Consider the following 22537-nt stretch of genomic DNA (forward strand, 5'->3'; position numbering starts at 1 on the left):
TATGTAATCTGTATGTAATCTGTATGTCTGTATGTAATCTATATGTAATCTGTATCTGTATGTAGTCTGTATGTAATCTATATGTAGTCTGTATGTAGTCTGTATGTAGTCTATATGTAATCTGTATGTACTCTATATACATACTACATACAGATTACATATAGATTATATACATACTACATACAGATTACATATAGATTATATACATACTACATACAGATTACATATAGATTACATACAATCTATATGTAGTCTGTATATAATCTGTATGTGATCTGTATGTAATCTGTATGTAATCTGTATGTCTTCCTCCCCAGACTCAGATGGAGAGTCGTATTATATGTCTGTGGATGAGGAACACCAACCCTCTGTCACAGAGGAGCTGACTGACCTGCACTTCAAGTTTGAAGTCAAAGCGGTACGGAGTGGTTTTGTAATGTTTTTCTCTATAATGTTCGAATAACCCAATAATCAAAGCAATACATTTTTCTATTGGTGACCCCCAGTGGGAATCGAACCCACAACTCTGGGGTTGCAAGCGCTATGCTCTACAGGACCACAGGGTCACAAGGTCACAGGGTCACAGGGTCACAGGGTCACTGGACCACTGGACCACAGGGTCACAGGGTCACAGGGCCACAGGACCACAGGGTCACAGGGTCACAGGACCACAGGACCACAGGGTCACAGGGTCACAGGACCACACACAGGGTCACAGGACCACAGGACCACAGGGTCACAGGACCACAGGACCACAGGACCACAGGGTCACAGGACCACAGGGTCACAGGGTCGCAGGACCACAGGGTCGCAGGACCACAGGGTCACAGGACCACTGGGTCACAGGACCACAGGACCACAGGGTCGCAGGACCACAGGGTCGCAGGACCACAGGACCACAGGACCACAGGGTCACTGGACCACAGGGTCACTGGACCACAGGGTCACTGGACCACAGGACCACAGGACCACAGGGTCACTGGACCACAGGACCACTGGACCACAGGACCACAGGAACACAGGGTCACTGGACCACAGGGTCACTGGACCACAGGGTCACTGGACCACAGGGTCACTGGACCACAGGACCACAGGACCACTGAGTCACAGGACCACTGAGTCACAGGACCACTGAGTCACAGGACCACTGAGTCACAGGACCACTGAGTCACAGGACCACTGGGTCACAGGACCACTGAGTCACAGGACCACTGAGTCACAGGACCACTGAGTCACAGGACCACTGAGTCACAGGACCACTGAGTCGCAGGACCACTGGGTCGCAGGACCACAGGGTCGCAGGACCACAGGGTCGCAGGACCACAGGGTCACAGGACCACAGGACCACAGGGTCACTGGACCACAGGGTCACTGGACCACAGGGTCACTGGACCACAGGACCACAGGACCACAGGGTCACTGGACCACAGGACCACTGGACCACAGGACCACAGGAACACAGGGTCACTGGACCACAGGGTCACTGGACCACAGGGTCACTGGACCACAGGGTCACTGGACCACAGGACCACAGGGTCACTGGACCACAGGACCACAGGACCACTGAGTCACAGGACCACTGAGTCACAGGACCACTGAGTCACAGGACCACTGAGTCACAGGACCACTGGGTCACAGGACCACTGGGTCACAGGACCACAGGGTCACAGGACCACAGGGTCACAGGACCACAGGGTCACAGGACCACAGGGTCACTGGACCACAGGGTCACTGGACCACAGGGTCACTGGACCACAGGACCACAGGGTCACAGGACCACAGGGTCACAGGACCACAGGGTCACAGGACCACAGGACCACAGGGTCACTGGACCAGAGGGTCACTGGACCACAGGACCACAGGGCCACAGGACCACAGGGTCACAGGACCACAGGGTCACAGGACCACAGGGTCACAGGACCACAGGGTCACAGGACCACAGGGTCACTGGACCACAGGGTCACTGGACCACAGGACCACTGGACCACAGGACCACAGGACCACAGGGTCACAGGACCACAGGACCACTGTCTAAAGCGTTATCATGTTATTGAGGTGTTGTTTGGTGACGTTCCCCAGGTGCTGTTGGAGTTGACGCGTCAGGCTGACCAGGAGAACACCCTGTTAGCCCTCAGCGTGTCTCAGCTGGGAGCAGAGGGCAAGATGAGAACCTATGACCTTACCATCACAGCCTACCTCCGTAAAGTAGGCCTGGACTACTGTGAGATACGAGGTACTAGTGACCCTAACTAACCCTAACCCCTAACCACCCTCATCTCCGTAAAGTAGGCCTGGACTACTGTGAGATACGAGGTACTAGTAACCCTAACCCCTAACCTGTGACCTCACCCTCATCTCCGTAAAGTAGGCCTGGACTACTGTGAGATACGAGGTACTAGTGACCCTAACTAAGCCTAACCCCTAACCTATGACCTACCATCACATCCTACCTCCGTAAAGTAGGCCTGGACTACTGTGAGATACGAGGTACTAGTAACCCTAACTAACCCTAACCCCTAACGTGACCTCACCCTCATCTCCGTAAAGTAGGCCTGGACTACTGTGAGATACGAGGTACTAGTAACCCTAACTAGGCCTAACCCCTAACCTCACCCTCATCTCCGTAAAGTAGGCCTGGACTACTGTGAGATACGAGGTACTAGTAACCCTAACTAACCCTAACCCCTAACCACCCTCATCTCCGTAAAGTAGGCCTGGACTACTGTGAGATACGAGGTACTAGTAACCCTAACTAACCCTAACCCCTAACCACCCTCATCTCCGTAAAGTAGGCCTGGACTACTGTGAGATCAGTAGGACTACAGGTACAGTTGGACTACAGTAGAGACTGTATCTGGGATTAAGTCTACTGTGAGATCACAGGTACAGTAGGACTACAGTAGAGACTGTATCTGGGATTAAGTCTACTGTGAGATCACAGGTACAGTAGGACTACAGTAGAGACTGTATCTGGGATTAAGTCTCCTGTTAGATCACAGGTACAGTAGGACTACAGTAGAGACTGTATCTGGGATTAAGTCTCCTGTTAGATCACAGGTACAGTATGACTACAGTAGAGACTGTATCTGGGATTAAGTCTACTGTGAGATCACAGGTACAGTAGGACTACAGTAGAGACTGTATCTGGGATTAAGTCTACTGTGAGATCACAGGTACAGTAGGACTACAGTAGAGACTGTATCTGGGATTAAGTCTACTGTGAGATCACAGGTACAGTAGGACTACAGTAGAGACTGTATCTGGGATTAAGTCCTCCACTTCAGTACAGCCATGGTAGTAGCAGCCCATGTAGGATATAGACTGGGCCATGGGGTGTCTGTAAACAGGAAATCGCTATGATTTATATAAATTCCAACGTCAAGTTGATTCTATCCCTCTATAACAGGAATGGGCATCTCCAGCCATGATTAGTTGATTATTTGAGTCAGGTGTGTTAGCTGGGGCGGGGTTAAAGTGTGAAACCAATCAGAGGACTGGAGTTGCCCCTCCCTGCTCTTTAATCGTCAGTTGCCCCTCCCTGCTCTTTAATCGTCAGTTGCCCCTCCCTGTTCTTTAATCGTCAGTTGCCCCTCCCCGCTCTTTAATCGTCAGTTGCCCCTCCCCGCTCTTTAATCGTCAGTTGCCCCTCCCCGCTCGTTAATCGTCAGTGGCCCCTCCCTGCTCTTTAATCGTCAGTTGCCCCTCCCCGCTCTTTAATCGTCAGTTGCCCCTCCCCGCTCTTTAATCGTCAGTTGCCCCTCCCCCCTCTTTAATCGTCAGTTGCTCCTCCCTGCTCTTTAATCGTCAGTTGCCCCTCCCCGCTCTTTAATCGTAAGTTGCCCCTCCCCGCTCTTTAATCGTCAGTTGCCCCTCTCTGCTCTTTAATCGTCAGTTGCCCCTCCCCGCTCTTTAATCGTCAGTTGCCCCTCCCTGCTCTTTAATCGTCAGTTGCCCCTCCCTGCTCTTTAATCGTCAGTTGCCCCTCCCTGCTCTTTAATCGTCAGTTGCCCCTCCCTGCTCTTTAATCGTCAGTTGCCCCTCCCTGCTCTTTAATCGTCAGTTGCCCCTCCCCGCTCTTTAATCGTCAGTTGCCCCTCCCCGCTCTTTAATCGTCAGTTGCCCCTCCCCGCTCTTTAATCGTCAGTTGCCCCTCTCTGCTCTTTAATCGTCAGTTGCCCCTCCCGCTCTTTAATCGTCATCACGTCCCAGGTGAAGAGCGACCAGCCTCTTTTCTAACGTAATGAATGATGTTAATTTCCAGACTCCAATAACCAGCCTCTGCACCTGATCAGCTCCTCAGACAAGCACGGCTCTGACCTGCTCAAAGTGGAGTACACCAAAGTAAGTCAAGTTTTACTCACTGGGTCCTTTTGTCATTCGATCCTTCTGTTGGTCTCAAATCGCTTTCTCCTCTCTCTGTCTCTCTCTCTCTCTCTGTCTCACTCACTCACTCACTCACTCACTCACTCACTCACTCACTCACTCACTCACTCACTCACTCACTCACTCACTCACTCTCTCACTCTCTCACTCTATTGCATTATGACCAACTTCACAAGCACGATATCTTATTTTAGAAAGACAAATCCCAATATTTGTATCGTTGGTCTTTCTATGGATATCTTATATGAGCTAAGCAGTGGTTTTCCAGAGCAGGAAGTGTTTTCCAGAGCAGGAAGTGTTTTCCGGAGCAGGAAGTGTTTTCCGGAGCAGGGAGTGTTTTCCGGAGCAGGGAGTGTTTTCCGGAGCAGGGAGTGTTTTCCGGAGCAGGGAGTGTTTTCCGGAGCAGGGAGTGTTTTCCGGAGCTGGGAGTGTTTTCCGGAGCTGGAAGTGTTTTCCGGAGCTGGAAGTGTTTTCCGGAGCAGGAAGTGTTTTCCGGAGCAGGAAGTGTTTTCCGGAGCAGGAAGTGTTTTCCGGAGCATGAAGTGTTTTCCGGAGCATGAAGTGTTTTCCGGAGCAGGAAGTGTTTTCCGGAGCAGGAAGTGTTTTCCGGAGCAGGAAGTGTTTTCCGGAGCAGGAAGTGTTTTCCGGAGCAGGAAGTGTGTGTATTAACGACATGCTATCCCTTCCCACAGGCTGATATCAACGGGCCTAATTTCCAGACCACGTTTGACAACACTGAGCAAAACCTGAAGGTATGTTTTAAAAAATGTTTTATTTCACCTTTATTTAACCAGGTAGGCTAGTTGAGAACAAGTTCTCATTTGATATGAATTGGTAGTGTTTTTTTCCCTCTGAGTAACCAAGGTAACCGCTGATAATTATTGCGAAGGTATTGTGTCCCCCCCCCCTAACACATCTCCTCGTCACCACGTTCTGTTTTTTCTTCACAGTATTTTTATAGAGCCAGTTGTATGCTAACCACTTCCTCAACAACTCTTCATGATGCTTTCTAAGAGCAGGGTCCTTTCTAGGGTGCTGTCTGTCGTTGGTTACCCAGCTGTAGATCTATAGAGGATGGACTGAGAGCAGGGTCCTTTCCAGGGTGCTGTCCTCTCATTGGTTACCCAGCTGTATATCTATAGAGGATGGACTGAGAGCAGGGTCCTTTCCAGAGTGCTGTCCTCACATTGGTTACCCAGCTGTAGATCTATAGAGGATGGACTGAGAGCAGGGTCCTTTCCAGGGTGCTGTCCTCTCATTGGTTACCCAGCTATAGATCTATAGAGGATGGACTGAGAGCAGGGTCCTTTCCAGGGTGCTGTCCTCTCATTGGTTACCCAGCTATAGATCTACAGAGGACGGACTGAGAACATTTAGAATGAGAGCAGGGTCCTTTCCAGAATTCAGTCCTTAGCCTATCAGTTTCTAGTCAGTCCTCCTAGTCTCAGTTCTATTCAGTCCTCCTAGAATTCAGTCCTTAGCATATCAGTTCTAGTCAGTTCTATTCAGTCCTCCTAGAATACACTCGTTAGCCTCTGGCGAGGGAGTTACACAGTTGGGTTGAAGTTGTTTAGGCCCCGCCTTAAAAACAATAGAGGTTTTTGAATCAATAGTAGTCTCTGTGTTGGCACACGTCTGGTTTTCACTCTATTTCAGAACCAACGTGAGAAAAACTGAATATATTAATATTAATCTTAATGGCATAGGTTAATCACTTTCCAGTCCTGTTTTACCACACAGTTTTTTAGTGTGATGGCTGACAAAAGGTTAAAGGGATTTGTTTGTCAGAGACCTTAGTCATGCAGCCTCTGCCTTGGACACACACACTCTCTCACTCTCACTCTCTCTCACTCTCACACACACTGTGCAGTGATCCCTGAATAGATGTCATGATCTTGTTGCCAGGTTGATATCAAGTCATTATGGTATGGATGCTGGATGAAAGGCCACAGGTTTGCTGGATAAAAGGATACAGATGGATCATTTTTAATTTTAATATTTTTTTAATCTTCATTTTTTTAATATTAATAAATGGCTCCCATGATAGGCTCATGTTAATAAACAGTTCAAGGAAAGCCGTTGTAGTATTAGGATTGTGGGATCAGCCGTAAGACCCCAGTGTAGGATCCTAGTAGTAGTTAGACTCAGTAGTTCTAGTAGGATCCTAGTGGTAGTTAGACTCAGTAGTCCCAGTAGGATCCTAGTAGTAGTTAGACTCAGTAGTCCCAGTAGGATCCTAGTAGTAGTTAGACTCAGTAGTCCCAGTAGGATCCTAGTAGTAGTTAGACTCAGTAGTCCTAGTAGGATCCTCGTAGTAGTTAGACTCAGTAGTTCTAGTAGCATCCTAGTAGTAGGTATCTGTATTGATGTAGTTCTAGTAGGATCCTCGTAGTAGTTAGACTCAGTAGTTCTAGTAGGATTCTACTAGTAGGTATCTGTATTGATGTGGCTCAGTAGTTCTAGTAGGATCCTAGTAGTAGGTATCTGTATTGATGTGACTCAGTAGTTGTAGTAGTATTGATTATGTATTAATATGTATTGGTACAGTATTCAACATGAATGGTTGTATCTCCAGGTGGAGTTGTCGTCTCTAGACTTTCTCCTCCACACCAAAGCGCTCCTCTCCACCATCAACTATCTGAACACAGCCGTACCCCAGGAGCTGACAGCCTCCAAGGACAGAGAGGCCAAGACACAGGTGGAGAAGGCTGGACAGGGGAAGACAGGTATACATTATGCTATGCTATACTATACTTTAATATACTACAATATACTGTACTATAATATACTATATCATAATATACTGTACTATAACATAATATACTATGGTGTACTATAATATACTATGGTGTACTATAATATACCATACTATAATATGCTGTACTAGTCCATACTATAATATACTATACTATACTGTAATATACTGTAAAATACCATTCTATAATATACTGTACTATACCATACTATAATATACCATACTATACCATAATATACTGCACCATACTATATTATACCGTACCATAATATACTGTACTATACCATACTATAATATACCATACTATCATATAATATACTGTACTGCACCATACTATATTAAATAAAATACTATAATATACTGTTCTATACCATACTTTAATATACCATACTACAATATAATATACCATACTATAATATAATATACTGTTCTATACCAAACTATAATATACTTTAATATACCCATACTATAATATACCGCAATATAGTATACTGTTCTATACCATACTTTAATATATCATACTATAATAGACCATACTATAATAAACTATACCATACTATATTATACCGTACCATAATATAATATACTGTACTATACCATACTATAATATACCATACTATCATATAATATACTGTACTTTACCATACTATACCATACTATACTGTACCATACTATACCATACCATACTATAATAATATACTGTGCTATACCATACTTTAATATACCATACTATAATATAATATACTGTTCTATACTATACCATAATTTAATAGACTGTTCTATACTATACTATAATATACCGTAATATACTGTTCTATAATATACCGTAATATACTGTGCTGTACCATACTATAATATACTGTTCTCTACCATACTATAATGTACCGTAATATACTGTGCTATACCATACTATAATATACCGTTCTATACCATACTATAATATACTATACTATAATATATACTGTTCTATACCATACTATAATATACTGTTCTATACCATACTTTAATATACCATACTTTAATATACTGTTCTGTACCATACTATAATGTACTGTAATATACTATGATATACCATACTATAATATACCATACTGTACTATATTTAGTGTATGTAGGTCAACGTGTGGCCATTAAAGACTAGTATTAACTCTGTTCAAATGTCGTTTCATCGTTCTCCTCCTTCAGTGTCGAAAGGAGCAAAATACGGCAATGTGTTCAACTTCAAACTGTTTGCTAAGCTGGGGTCATTCCGTGTGGAGGTCTGTGATGACCGGCGGAACATCGCTGACATCAGAATACAAGGTAAGACGTGTGACCAATCATCTGAAAGAAGACTTATTTAATTTTTTTGGGGGGGGGGGTTATGCTGCTAATAAACTTACAAATCAACTTTTGGAAAATGTCCTTCGAAGTTTATTTCAGTTATCTCTGCATGTGATTTACATACTATAGTATTAACTGTGTGGATGGGAGTGTACTTGACTTGGCTAATTTGTCATCAGGTATTGATGGGTCAGTGTGGGTCCAGGCCAAAGAGACAGCGGTGTTCACCAGGCTCAGGGACATAGTGGTGCTCGATGTCGACCCCAAAACCATCCACAAAAAGGTGATTTTGATTTAAAAATGATTATTGCATTGGTCCTGTCTCTCAGTTAACTCTACCTTTTTTGTTTTGTTTAGGTACTATTAACTAGTACAGACAGAAGTACACCATTGGCCAACACCATGTTCTGTTATTACACACATCGTTAGTGAGCTGAAGTGGTAGTTAGTAGCAATGTAGTCTGTATCATCATCATACTGTCCTGGTGTGGTCCTGTAGGCCGTCTCCATCGTTAGTGAGCTGAAGTGGTAGTTAGTAGCAATGTAGTCAGTTTTAATTACAAGGCAGGCTGTAACATCATTATACTGTCCTGGTGTGGTCCTGTAGGCCGTCTCCATCGTTAGTGAGCTGAAGTGGTAGTTAGTAGCAATGTAGTCTGTTTTAATTACAAGGCAGACTGTAACATCATTATACTGTCCTGGTGTGGTCCTGTAGGCCGTCTCCATCGTTAGTGAGCTGAAGTGGTCGTTAGTAGCAATGTAGTCTGTTTTAATTACAAGGCAGGCTGTATCATCATCATACTGTCCTGGTGTGGTCCTGTAGGCCGTCTCCATCGTGGGCGAGGAGGTGTTCAGCTTTCAGATGTCCCTGTATCCCAGCGCCACGGAGGGAGAGGGTTACTCAGACACGTCCAAGGTGGACGGGAAGGTTACCATGAGGCTGGGCTGCATCCAGATCGTCTACCTGCACAAGTTCCTCATGTCTCTACTGGTGAGGAGAAACCTCGGGGATTAGGTATCGAGAGCGGACCACAGGGTCGGGCTCAATTTCCATGATCAATTCCAGTCAATTCAGGAAGTACACAGAAATTCCAATTATCTTCAATGCTTTTCAATTAGGATTTAAAAAAAATATGGAATTCAAATGTGAGCCTGTTTCCTTTTTATTGTTTCTCTTTATCCTGTTATGTATTTGTTTATCTTCTATATGTGAACTCTTTTTCAGCCTCTTATAGCTATCAGTATCCTCTATCTGTAAACCTGTGGTGTTATAGCTATCAGTATCCTCTATCTGTAAACCTGTGGTGTTATAGCTATCAGTATCCTCTATCTGTAAACCTGTGGTGTTATAGCTATCAGTATCCTCTCTGTAAACCTGTGGTGTTATAGCTATCAGTATCCTCTCTGTAAACCTGTGGTGTTATAGCTATCAGTATCCTCAGTATCTGTAAATCTGTGGTGTTCTCTCCAGGCCTCTTATAGCTATCAGTATCCTCAGTATCATTCTCCTTATGAGGTACAGTTTATGGCATGTTGTATAGCATTAAACCTCAGATTATGGCATGCAGCACAGCACAGCACTAAACTACAGTTTATGGCATGCAGCACTAAACTACAGCATTCACCCTCTGCTTTGCAGCTTCACCACACCCAGACACCACAGCACTGTTAACCACTACCTCACGCCCAGGGCCCTAGTTTAAGGCCCGGGTTAGGGCCCTAGTTTAAGGACCGGGTTAGGGCCCTAGTTTAAGGACCGGGTTAGGGCCCTAGCTTAAGGACCGGGTTAGGGCCCTATCTTAAGGACCGGGTTAGGGCCCTATCTTAAGGACCCGGTTAGGGCCCTGTCTTAAGGACCGGGTTAGGGCCCTGTCTTAAGGACCGGGTTAGGGCCCTGTCTTAAGGACCGGGTTAGGGCCCTATCTTAAGGACCGGGTTAGGGCCCTAGCTTAAGGACCGGGTTAGGGCCCTATCTTAAGGACCGGGTTAGGGCCCTATCTTAAGGACCGGGTTAGGGCCCTATCTTAAGGACCGGGTTAGGGCCCGGTCTTAAGGACCGGGTTAGGGCCCTGTCTTAAGGACAGGGTTAGGGCCCTGTCTTAAGGACCGGGTTAGGGCCCTGTCTTAAGGACCGGGTTAGGGCCCGGTCTTAAGGACCGGGTTAGGGCCCTATCTTAAGGACAGGGTTAGGGCCCTATCTTAAGGACCGGGTTAGGGCCCTATCTTAAGGACCGGGTTAGGGCCCTGTCTTAAGGACCGGGTTAGGGCCCGGTCTTAAGGACCGGGTTAGGGCCCTGTCTTAAGGACAGGGTTAGGGCCCTATCTTAAGGACCGGGTTAGGGCCCTATCTTAAGGACCGGGTTAGGGCCCTGTCTGAAGGACCGGGTTAGGGCCCTAGCTGAAGGACCGGGTTAGGGCCCGAGCTTAAGGACCGGGTTAGGGCCCGATCTTAAGGACCGGGTTAGGGCCCTGGCTGAAGGACCGGGTTAGGGCCCTAGCTTAAGGACCGGGTTAGGGCCCGATCTTAAGGACCGGGTTAGGGCCCTGGCTGAAGGACCGGGTTAGGGCCCTATCTTAAGGACCGGGTTAGGGCCCTGTCTTAAGGACCGGGTTAGGGCCCTGTCTTAAGGACCGGGTTAGGGCCCTGTCTTAAGGACCGGGTTAGGGCCCTAGCTTAAGGACCGGGTTAAGGACCGGGTTAATTCCAATGAATTGAAATGGAATTGACCCCCAACCCGGTTAAGAACCAATCCATTCTACACTTTGCTCACAGAAACATTTAACCCTTGTGTGACCGAGTGGGCTTGTGCAAACCAGATCTGTTTTTGTGTAGCCAACTCCCAAGACAGCACCAACAGATCTGGGTCCAGGCTAGACAGCACCAACAGATCTGGGTCCAGGCTAGACAGCACCAACAGATCTGGGTCCAGGCTAGACAGCACCAACGGATCTGGGTTCAGGCTAGACAGCACCAACGGATCTGGGTCCAGGCTAGACGGCACCAACAGATCTGGGTCCGGGCTAGACGGCACCAACAGATCTGGGTCCGGGCTAGCTCAAACCCCTCCAACTCCTCCTGTGCGTTTTAAGTCGATGGTTGTGTGAGCGAAACCATAAAAATGAAAAGCATTCCTAGTTGCCATGCAGATACCTAGTTGCCATGCAGATACCTAGTTGCCATGCAGATACCAACATGAGAGCAGCAGAGGGTAAGCGGTATTTCAAGAGGTAGTCGGCGTTTCGGGTCCTAGCGTCACTGTTTTATGGCTGTGTTTTAATAACTCTCATCTCTAGGTAAGAAATGCCCCATTTAACAACGCTGACAGGTTATAGTCTGACAAATGGTCCCTTCATAGAAACCAGGAAGTTAATCAGCATGATACAGCAGACCCCTCACTTGATGTGTGATATATTTATAAAGAGAAGAAGAGACTGTGTGATATATTTATAAAGAGAAGAGACAGCTTGATGTGTGATATATTTATAAAGAGAAGAAGAGACTGTGTGATATATTTATAAAGAGAAGAAGAGACAGCTTGATGTGTGATATATTTATAAAGAGAAGAAGAGACAGCTTGATGTGTGATATATTTATAAAGAGAAGAAGAGACAGCTTGATGTGTGATATATTGTTAAAGAGAAGAAGAGACAGTGTGATATATTTATAAAGAGAAGAAGAGACAGCTTGATGTGTGATATATTTATAAAGAGAAGAAGAGACAGCTTGATGTGTGATATATTTATAAAGAGAAGAAGAGACTGTGATATATTTATAAAGAGAAGAAGAGACAGCTTGATGTGTGATATATTTATAAAGAGAAGAAGAGACAGCTTGATGTGTGATATATTTATAAAGAGAAGAGACAGCTTGATGTGTGATATATTTATAAAGAGAAGACGAGACAGCTTGATGTGTGATATATTTATAAAGAGAAGACGAGACAGCTTGATGAGTGATATATTTATAAAGAGAAGACGAGACAGCTTGATGTGTGATATATTTATAAAGAGAAGAAGAGACAGCTTGATGTGTGATATATTTATAAAGAGAAGAGACAGCTTGATGTGTGATATATTTATAAAGAGAAGAAGAGACAGCTTGATGTGTGATATATTTATAAAGAGAAGAGACAGCTTGATGTGTGATATATTTATAAAGAGAAGACGAGACAGCTTGATGTGTGATATATTTATAAAGAGAAGAAGAGACAGCTTGATGTGTGATATATTTATAAAGAGAAGAAGAGACAGCTTGATGTGTGATATATTTATAAAGAGAAAACGAGACAGCTTGATGAGTGATATATTTATAAAGAGAAGACGAGACAGCTTGATGTGTGATATATTTATAAAGAGAAGAAGAGACAGCTTGATGTGTGATATATTTATAAAGAGAAGAAGAGACAGCTTGATGTGTGATATATTTATAAAGAGAAGAAGAGACAGCTTGATGTGTGATATATTTATAAAGAGAAGAAGAGACAGCTTGATGTGTGATTGGTTGGGGTGTATGACATGTCCATCTTGACTCAACATATTTCTCTGTGGACATGCTGTGTGTAAAAACTGTTGTTGATGACGCGGTGTGGTAAAGTATTTGATTGGTCTGTTGTCCAGTTGAATAGGATGCTCCGGTCTTGATGGCATGTTTAATAGCCAGGTCTCTTTCTATGTCATGGCTCTTGCTCCTGTTTTCTAAATCTCATTGGCACTTTGGATATCTCTCTGAACTTTTGTGGAATGGTTTGTCGTCGCACGGGGGGGAGGGGGGAGGAATGCTTTTCATGCACAACGTAACAATATCCTGACTCACTCCTCATTTCAAATGCTACGCAAATCTCACTCAACTGCCATTTTTTAAAAACCTCTTTATAAAACGGCGTACTATATCCTCCTGATTTTTCCTTCCTTCCATCCGTTGTTCCCTTCCCTCTGTCTTTGTGAATTCACTTCCTGTAAACGGTGTTTAAGGTTACACATTTGCATCACTTAGTTTCACATGTGTTATGTATAACATATAACATCCCCTGTCATTGTTCCCTTACCATGGCTGACGTTAGACTCCTATACAGAACCTCAGCATGTCTGTCCTGCTGTATTAGTGTCTTCATGGTCTCTGTCCTTCGTCCTCCAGACGTTTCTGGATAACTTCCAGACGGCCAAAGAGGCGTTGAGTGTGGCCACGGCCCAGGCAGCACAGAAGGCAGCCTCCAGCGTCAGGGACTTCGCCCAGAAGAGCTTCCGTCTCTCCATGGACATCAGGCTGAAGGCCCCTCTCATCGTCATCCCCCAGTCCTCCACCTCACACAATGCGTTTGTGGTGGACTTGGGGCTCATCACGGTGGGGAACAGTTTCAGTCTGATTTCGGCTGAAGGGTTCCCGCTCCCCGCTGTGTTGGACACGATGGATGTTAAGCTCACTCAGCTCAAACTGTCCAGGTATTAGAGGAGACTAAAATGTTTAGCGCTAAAATAGGACGTACTGCTTGGTGTGTGTGTGTTGTGTTTGGCGCTAAAATAGGACATACTGCTTGGTGTGTGTGTGTTGTGTTTGGCGCTAAAATAGGACATACTGCTTGGTGTGTGTGTGTTGTGTTTGGCGCTAAAATAGGACATACTGCTTGGTGTGTGTGTGTGTGTGTGTGTGTGTGTGTTAACGTTGTTGTCTTTCATTCTTTCTTTCATGGTCCTTCGAGCCGGATTGTTAGCGTACTCATTTGAAGTGTGTGTGTGTCCTCTGATTGGGTAATCCCACTTTATTCATCTCTCCGTAGGACCACGCTGAAACAAGGCTCCCCACAGACAGACGTTGAGATCCTTCAGCCAATCAATTTAGAGCTTCTGGTCAAACGGAACCTGGCCTCTTCCTGGTACAACAAGATCCCTGGAGTAGAGGTTCAGGGAATGCTCAAGTCTATGAATGTAGGTTTACTGACCCCCTAACCCTGACCCCCTAACCCTAGAGTACAGGTCCAAGGAGAACTCAAGTCTATGCATGTAGGTTTTACTGACCCTGATCCTAACACTGACCCTAACCCTAACACTGACCCTAACACTGACCCTAACACTGACCCTAACACTGACCCTGACCCTGTCCCTAACACTGACCCTGTCCCTAACACTGACCCTGTCCCTAACACTGACCCTAACCCGAACACTGACCCTAACCCGAACACTGACCCTAACCCTAACACTGACCCTAACACTGACCCTGACCCTAGAGTACAGCTCCATGGAGAACTCAAGTCTATGAATGTAGGAGCATCTTCCATTGTATTTATTTTCAGCTCATTTTTTTCCACAGACAGCTGGTGGTTTATCTGGATACAGAAGTTATCTTCTAGGAGGACAAATCTGCCTAGTAACACAGATGTTTGATCTCAATGGGGGATCTAGTTTTATACATAAAAGGAGACAGTACATCAACACCTAATCAAGATGTGGGCCGTCTTTTTAATCTCCTCCCTCCAGATGGCTCTAGGTCAGGAGGACTTTGGTGTTCTGATGAAGATACTGGGGGAGAACATCGGAGAGGGCAGCAAGGAGCACATCATGGATGTCAACAAACAAGTAGCCCAAGGTAGGTCATAGTGACTTACACACTGTAACTAGGGCCTGGAGGTAGATCATAGTGACTTTACACACCAGTCACACTGTAACTAGGGCCTGGAGGTAGATCATAGTGTCTTACACACCAGACACACTGTAACTAGGGCCTGGAGGTAGATCATAGTGTCTTACACACTGTAACTAGGGCCTGGAGGTAGATCATAGTGACTTAGTGACTTACACACTGTAACTAGGGCCTGGAGGTAGATCATAGTGACTTACACATTGGAGGTAGATCATAGTGACTTAGTGACTTACACACTGTAACTAGGACCTGGAGGTCCCCATTCAAGCTGATGGTGTCATAATGGGTGGACTGGCGGCCATTGCTCGTGTACCCATAGCAGCAAACAGAGAGTAAAAGCAGGAAGTGTTACCCATGTGTTTACCAGTCAAATTGCCAGGGTTAGAGGATCCAAGCCCATTCTAATTATTATATTTCTGTGCTGTAACCATTCCCAGAAGGACAGCTTTTGATAAGCAGAATCAAATTACCTGAACGTGGATAGTTGGACTGATCCCAGATCAGTTTGTGTTGTCCTGACAACTCTTATGATGCAATAACCAGCATTCGGGGTGGCAGGTAGCCTAGTGGTTAGAGCGTTGGCGCCAGTAACCGAAAGGTCGCTAGATCGAATCCCCGAGCTGACAAGGTAAAAAATCTGCCGTTCTGCCCCCTGAACAAGATAGTTAAACCCACTGTTCCTCGGTAGGCCGTCACAAGATAGTTAAACCCACTGTTCTTCGGTAGGCCGTCATTGTAAATAAGAATTGATTCTTAACTGACTTGCCTAGTTAAATAAAAAGATTAAACTGATCTAGAACCAGGCTAATTGATGACGTATTACATGCATGTAAACCCTGAATATAAATTTCCGTTCCACAAGATTGAACAATAAAGTGTTTTGAATCTGTAATCTTTGCTAGACACAGCAGAGATGGCAAAACAGATTAACGTGTATTACTAGAGATAATATCTATTGAACAGATGATAATGTCTTTGCTGGTAATGTCTAGACAAGGCAGAGCAGGCTGAGCAACACCAGCTGGAGGTGAATGAGGTGGGTTGTCTACCTGTGGAGGCTGGAGGAGGACAGCCTGCTGCTGTCACCAATGGAGGAGGACTGGGGGAAAACATCGTCAATATGCTGCTCAACCTGGAGATTAAGGAGGTAAGCTATCTACCGACCTAAACACGGTGGTCCGTCGTGCTGTTATCAGCTGGCTAATATACACGGTGGTCCGTTGTGCTGTTGTTAGCTGGCTAATATACACGGTGGTCCGTTGTGCTGCTGTTAGCTGGCTAATATACACGGTGGTCCGTTGTGCTGTTATCAGCTGGCTAATATACACAGTGGTCCGTTGTGCTGTTATTAGCTGGCTAATATACACAGTGGTCCGTTGTGCTGTTATTAGCTGGCTAATATACACAGTGGTCCGTTGTGCTGTTATTAGCCTGCTAATATACACAGTGGTCCGTTGTGCTGTTGTTAGCTGGCTAATATACACAGTGGTCCGTTGTGCTGTTATTAGCTGGCTAATATACACAGTGGTCCGTTGTGCTGTTATTAGCTGGCTAATATACACGGTGGTCCGTTGTGCTGCTGTTAGCTGGCTAATATACACAGTGGTCCGTTGTGCTGTTGTTAGCTGGCTAATATACACAGTGGTCCGTTGTGCTGTTATTAGCTGGCTAATATACACAGTGGTCCGTTGTGCTGTTATTAACTGGCTAATATACACGGTGGTCCGTTGTGCTGCTGTTAGCTGGCTAATATACACAGTGGTCCGTTGTGCTGTTATTAGCTGGCTAATATACACAGTGGTCCGTTGTGCTGTTATTAGCTGGCTAATATACACGGTGGTCCGTTGTGCTGTTATTAGCTGGCTAATATACACGGTGGTCCGTTGTGCTGCTGTTAGCTGGCTAATATACACGGTGGTCCGTTGTGCTGTTATCAGCTGGCTAATATACACAGTGGTCCGTTGTGCTGTTATTAGCTGGCTAATATACGCAGTGGTCCGTTGTACTGTTATTAGCTGGCTAATATACGCAGTGGTCCGTTGTGCTGTTATTAGCTGGCTAATATACACAGTGGTCCGTCGTGCTGTTATTAGCTGGCTAATATACACAGTGGTCCGTCGTGCTGTTATTAGCTGGCTAATATACACGGTCGTCCGTTGTGCTGTTATTAGCTGGCTAATATACACGGTGGTCCGTCGTGCTGTTATTAGCTGGCTAATATACACAGTGGTCCGTTGCGCTGTTATTAGCTGGCTAATATACACGGTGGTCCGTCGTGCTGTTATTAGCTGGCTAATATACACGGGGGTCCGTTGTGCTGTTATTAGCTGGCTAATATACACGGGGGTCCGTTGTGCTGTTATTAGCTGGCTAATATACACGGTGGTCCGTTGTGCTGTTATTAGCTGGCTAATATACACGGTGGTCCGTTGTGCTGTTATTAGCTGGCTAATATACACGGTGGTCCGTTGTGCTGTTATTAGCTGGCTAATATACACAGTGGTCCGTTGTGCTGTTATTAGCTGGCTAATATACACAGTTGGTCCGTTGTGCTGTTATTAGCTGGCTAATATACACAGTTGGTCCGTTGTGCTGTTATTAGCTGGCTAATATACACAGTTGGTCCATTGTGCTGTTATTAGCTGGCTAATATACACAGTTGGTCCGTTGTGCTGTTATTAGCTGGCTAATATACACAGTTGGTCCGTTGTGCTGTTATTAGCTGGCTAATATACACAGTTGGTCCGTTGTGCTGTTATTAGCTGGCTAATATACACAGTGGGCCGTCGTGCTGTAACTTTAGTACCGTACTGATGCATCAAGGGAAATAAAATGTCTCTTTGTACAGTTGGATGTTGATGAAGTTTAAACAAGTTACAGGTATCTATTTTCCATCACTCGTTGAAAACTAGACACTCCCAAATCCATCCAACTTTACTCCTGCTATGTCTCAAATCTCCTTCATTGTCTATTACCAAGATATGTTCAGGTCGTTATCGCACAAGATAATGTGTTGTTAACAACTAACCTGGTTAAATAAAGGCAGACTAAATATGGTTGTATCTCTCCATTAGGTGGTTCTGAAGCTGAAGAAGTCCAGGTCAGATCAGAAGGAGAGTCCGTTCCTGGTTCTCCACGTAGCCCAGCTGGGCATCCACACCAATGTCAGGAAGTACGACATGGTGGCCACAACATACATCAAGAAAATCTCTATGAAGTGCCTGGAGTTTTCAGGTCCGTGGCTTTAAGCCTGTCGAGGTGTCATGTTGTTTTGGCTAAACTTTTATAATGCATGTTGAATATGATAGTTCATATGACATGGTGGCCCACAACGTACATCAAGAGATGACCATGATGCACCTGTGGTTTCTCAGGTCGGTGGATTTAGTCTCAAGGCCTGTTATGTTTAAATACTGAATACAATAGTTACCATGATTTAAACTGGTCTGACATTCTGGTTAGGAATACAATAGTTACCATGATTTAAACTGGTCTGACATTCTGGTTAGTAGTACAATAGTTAACAGGATTTAAACTGGTCTGACATTCTGGTTAGTAATACAATAGTTACCATGATTTAAACTGGTCTGACATGCTGGTTAGGAATACAATAGTTACCATGATTTAAACTGGTTTGACATTCTGGTTAGGAATACAATAGTTACCATGATTTAAACTGGTCTGACATTCTGGTTAGGAATACAATAGTTACCAGGATTTAAACTGGTCTGACATTCTGGTTAGGAATACAATAGTTACCAGGATTTAAACTGGTCTGACATTCTGGTTAGGAATACAATAGTTACCAGGATTTAAACTGGTCTGACATTCTGGTTAGGAATACAATAGTTACCAGGATTTAAACTGGTCTGACATTCTGGTTAGGAATACAATAGTTACCAGGATTTAAACTGGTCTGACATTCTGGTTAGGAATACAATAGTTACCAGGATTTAAACTGGTCTGACATTCTGGTTAGGAATACAATAGTTACCATGATTTAAACTGGTTTGACATTCTGGTTAGTAAAACAATAGTTACCAGGATTTAAACTGGTCTGACATTCTGTTTAGTAATACAATACATCCCAGTGTTCTAGTTGGTAAATCAGAATGCCATTGATTATCATTTGACTGTTTTATAGATTCCAACGATGAACCACTGTGTCTGATCAGTTCCTCTGTGGAGTCGGGTGCTGACCTTCTCAAAGTGGAATACTTCAAGGTGGGACATACCTCCTGATTTTGTTATACACTGAGTGAACACCTTCCTGATATTGAGTTGCACTCCCTTTTCTCCCTCAGAACAGCCTCAATTCAAGGTGTCGAAGAGCGTTCCACAGGGATGCTGGTCTATACCTCTAGCGCGGTCTATACCTCTAGCCCGGTCTATACCTCTAGCGCGGTCTATACCTCTAGCCCGGTCTATACCTTTAGCCCGGTCTATACCTCTAGCCCGGTCTATACCTCTAGCCCGGTCTATACCTCTAGCCCGGTCTATACCTCTAGCCCGGTCTATACCTCTAGCGCGGTCTATACCTCTAGCCCGGTCTATACCTTTAGCCCGGTCTATACCTCTAGCGCGGTCTATACCTCTAGCCCGGTCTACGGTCTATACTTCTAGCCCGGTCTATACCTCTAGCCCGGTCTATACCTCTAGCCCGGTCTATACCTCTAGCCCGGTCTACGGTCTATACCTCTAGCGAGGTCTATACCTCTAGCCCGGTCTATACCTCTAGCCCGGTCTACGGTCTATACCTCTAGCCCGGTCTATACCTCTAGCCCGGTCTACGGTCTATACCTCTAGCCCGGTCTATACCTCTAGCCCGGTCTATACCTCTAGCCGGTCTACGGTCTATACCTCTAGCCCGGTCTACGGTCTATACCTCTAGCCCGGTCTACGGTCTATACCTCTCGCCCGGTCTACGGTCTGTACCTCTAGCCCGGTCTATACCTCTAGCCCGGTCTATACCTCTAGCCCGGTCTATACCTCTAGCCCGGTCTATACCTCTAGCCCGGTCTATACCTGTAGCCCGGTCTATACCTGTAGCCCGGTCTATACCTCTAGCCCGGTCTATACCTCTAGCCCGGTCTATACCTCTAGCCCGGTCTATACCTCTAGCCCGGTCTATACCTGTAGCCCGGTCTATACCTCTAGCCCGGTCTACGGTCTATACCTCTAGCCCGGTCTATACCTCTAGCCCGGTCTATACCGCTAGCCCGGTCTACGGTCTATACCTCTAGCCCGGTCTATACATTGGCTATATAAAGATTGAGAGCTCTGGCTGAAGTCAACACTAACTCAACAGAATAAAAAACACTTTTTATTTTTTATTTTATTTAACCTTTATTTAATTAGGTAAGTCAGTTAAGAGCAAATTCTTATTTACAATGACGGCCTACCAAAAAGACCTCCTGTGGGGACGGGGGCTGGGATTAAAATAAATAAATACAATATAAATATAGGACAAAACACACATCACAACAAGAGAGACAACACAACACTACATAAAAAGAGACCTAAGATGACAACATAGCAAGGCAGCAACACATGACAACAGCATGGTAGCAGCTCAAAACATGGTACAAACGTTATTGCTTTAATGTAATATTCTTATGGAGTCTTATTATTATTATTATTATTATTGTTAATATTATTATTAAAGCCTTGTATAACAGCAAATACCAAGTCGATCCAGGCTCTATGCAGAGCATGTTTTCCCCCTACAGTCTGCAATTATTTTATAACTTTGGAAAATAAAGCATTTGACGTCGTTAAGTTATTAAATACCTAATCAAACACCTTTTATGAGCCTTTCCTAAAATAGGAAATTCAGATATGAATTCTTCGAAATACAAAGAGGCGCTTTCCCAGAATCCCCATGGTCATTGTACTGTAGTTTATAATGAATGATACAGTAATTACAGCTGTTCAGAAACCCCCCGGCCAGATGTCCTCTCTCTGTGGACATGTTCTCTGTTCAGAAACCCCCCAGCCAGATGTCCTCCCTCTGTGGACATGTTCTCTGTTCAGAAACCCCCCGGCCAGATGTCCTCCCTCTGTGGACATGTTCTCTGTTCAGAAACCCCCCGGCCAGATGTCCTCTCTCTGTGGACATGTTCTCTGTTCAGAAACCCCCCGGCCAGATGTCCTCTCTCTGTGGACATGTTCTCTGTTCAGAAACCCCCCTGTCAGATGTCCTCTCTCTGTGGACATGTTCTCTGTTCAGAAACCCCCCGGCCAGATGTCCTCTCTCTGTGGACATGTTCTCTGTTCAGAAACCCCCCGGCCAGATGTCCTCCCTCTGTGGACATGTTCTCTGTTCAGAAACCCCCCGGCCAGATGTCCTCCCTCTGTGGACATGTTCTCTGTTCAGAAACCCCCCGGCCAGATGTCCTCTCTCTGTGGACATGTTCTCTGTTCAGAAACCCCCCGGCCAGATGTCCTCCCTCTGTGGACATGTTCTCTGTTCAGAAACCCCCCTGTCAGATGTCCTCTCTCTGTGGACATGTTCTCTGTTCAGAAACCCCCCGGCCAGATGTCCTCTCTCTGTGGACATGTTCTCTGTTCAGAAACCCCCCGGCCAGATGTCCTCCCTCTGTGGACATGTTCTCTGTTCAGAAACCCCCCGGCCAGATGTCCTCCCTCTGTGGACATGTTCTCTGTTCAGAAACCCCCCGGCCAGATGTCCTCCCTCTGTGGACATGTTCTCTGTTCAGAAACCCCCCGGCCAGATGTCCTCCCTCTGTGGACATGTTCTCTGTTCAGAAACCCCCCGGCCAGATGTCCTCCCTCTGTGGACATGTTCTCTGTTCAGAAACCCCCCGGCCAGATGTCCTCCCTCTGTGGACATGTTCTCTGTTCAGAAACCCCCCGGCCAGATGTCCTCCCTCTGTGGACATGTTCTCTGTTCAGAAACCCCCCTGTCAGATGTCCTCTCTCTGTGGACATGTTCTCTGTTCAGAAACCCCCCTGTCAGATGTCCTCTCTCTGTGGACATGTTCTCTGTTCAGAAACCCCCCAGCCAGATGTCCTCTCTCTGTGGACATGTTCTCTGTTCAGAAACCCCCCGGCCAGATGTCCTCTCTCTGTGGACATGTTCTCTGTTCAGAAACCCCCCGGCCAGATGTCCTCTCTCTGTGGACATGTTCTCTGTTCAGAAACCCCCCAGCCAGATGTCCTCTCTCTGTGGACATGTTCTCTGTTCAGAAACCCCCCGGCCAGATGTCCTCTCTCTGTGGACATGTTCTCTGTTCAGAAACCCCCCGGCCAGATGTCCTCTCTCTGTGGACATGTTCTCTGTTCAGAAACCCCCCGGCCAGATGTCCTCTCTCTGTGGACATGTTCTCTGTTCAGAAACCCCCCGGCCAGATGTCCTCTCTCTGTGGACATGTTCTCTGTTCAGAAACCCCCCGGCCAGATGTCCTCCCTCTGTGGACATG

The 22537-nt window shown here is 45.6% G+C and overlaps 1 protein-coding gene across 13 annotated transcripts in view; it reads left to right on the top strand.

The window, feature by feature from the left end:
• The window catches only part of vps13c (vacuolar protein sorting 13 homolog C), a 229896-nt gene that overhangs the window by 97612 nt on the left and 109747 nt on the right, over nt 1–22537 (top strand). For 9 of the 13 annotated variants that reach the window (XR_011674951.1, XM_071400446.1, XM_071400445.1 and 6 more), the window contains 15 exons: nt 318–418; nt 2080–2233; nt 4262–4341; nt 5076–5135; nt 6959–7109; nt 8324–8440; nt 8641–8744; nt 9285–9452; nt 9933–9977; nt 13596–13900; nt 14236–14383; nt 14933–15041; nt 16088–16242; nt 18170–18329; nt 19240–19319. Coding sequence is in view for 12 of the 13 variants with exons in the window: in XM_071400446.1 (XP_071256547.1) it covers nt 318–418; nt 2080–2233; nt 4262–4341; nt 5076–5135; nt 6959–7109; nt 8324–8440; nt 8641–8744; nt 9285–9452; nt 9933–9977; nt 13596–13900; nt 14236–14383; nt 14933–15041; nt 16088–16242; nt 18170–18329; nt 19240–19319 (1937 nt within the window). In the remaining variant the exon portion in view is untranslated. The remainder of the gene's footprint in view (nt 1–317; nt 419–2079; nt 2234–4261; nt 4342–5075; nt 5136–6958; nt 7110–8323; nt 8441–8640; nt 8745–9284; nt 9453–9932; nt 9978–13595; nt 13901–14235; nt 14384–14932; nt 15042–16087; nt 16243–18169; nt 18330–19239; nt 19320–22537) is intronic. The other 4 variants (XM_071400441.1, XM_071400442.1, XM_071400448.1 and 1 more) reach the window with 1 other exon arrangement.

This window comes from Salvelinus alpinus, chromosome 5, assembly GCF_045679555.1.
Source record: "Salvelinus alpinus chromosome 5, SLU_Salpinus.1, whole genome shotgun sequence".
NCBI classification, from domain to species: Eukaryota; Metazoa; Chordata; class Actinopteri; order Salmoniformes; family Salmonidae; genus Salvelinus; species Salvelinus alpinus.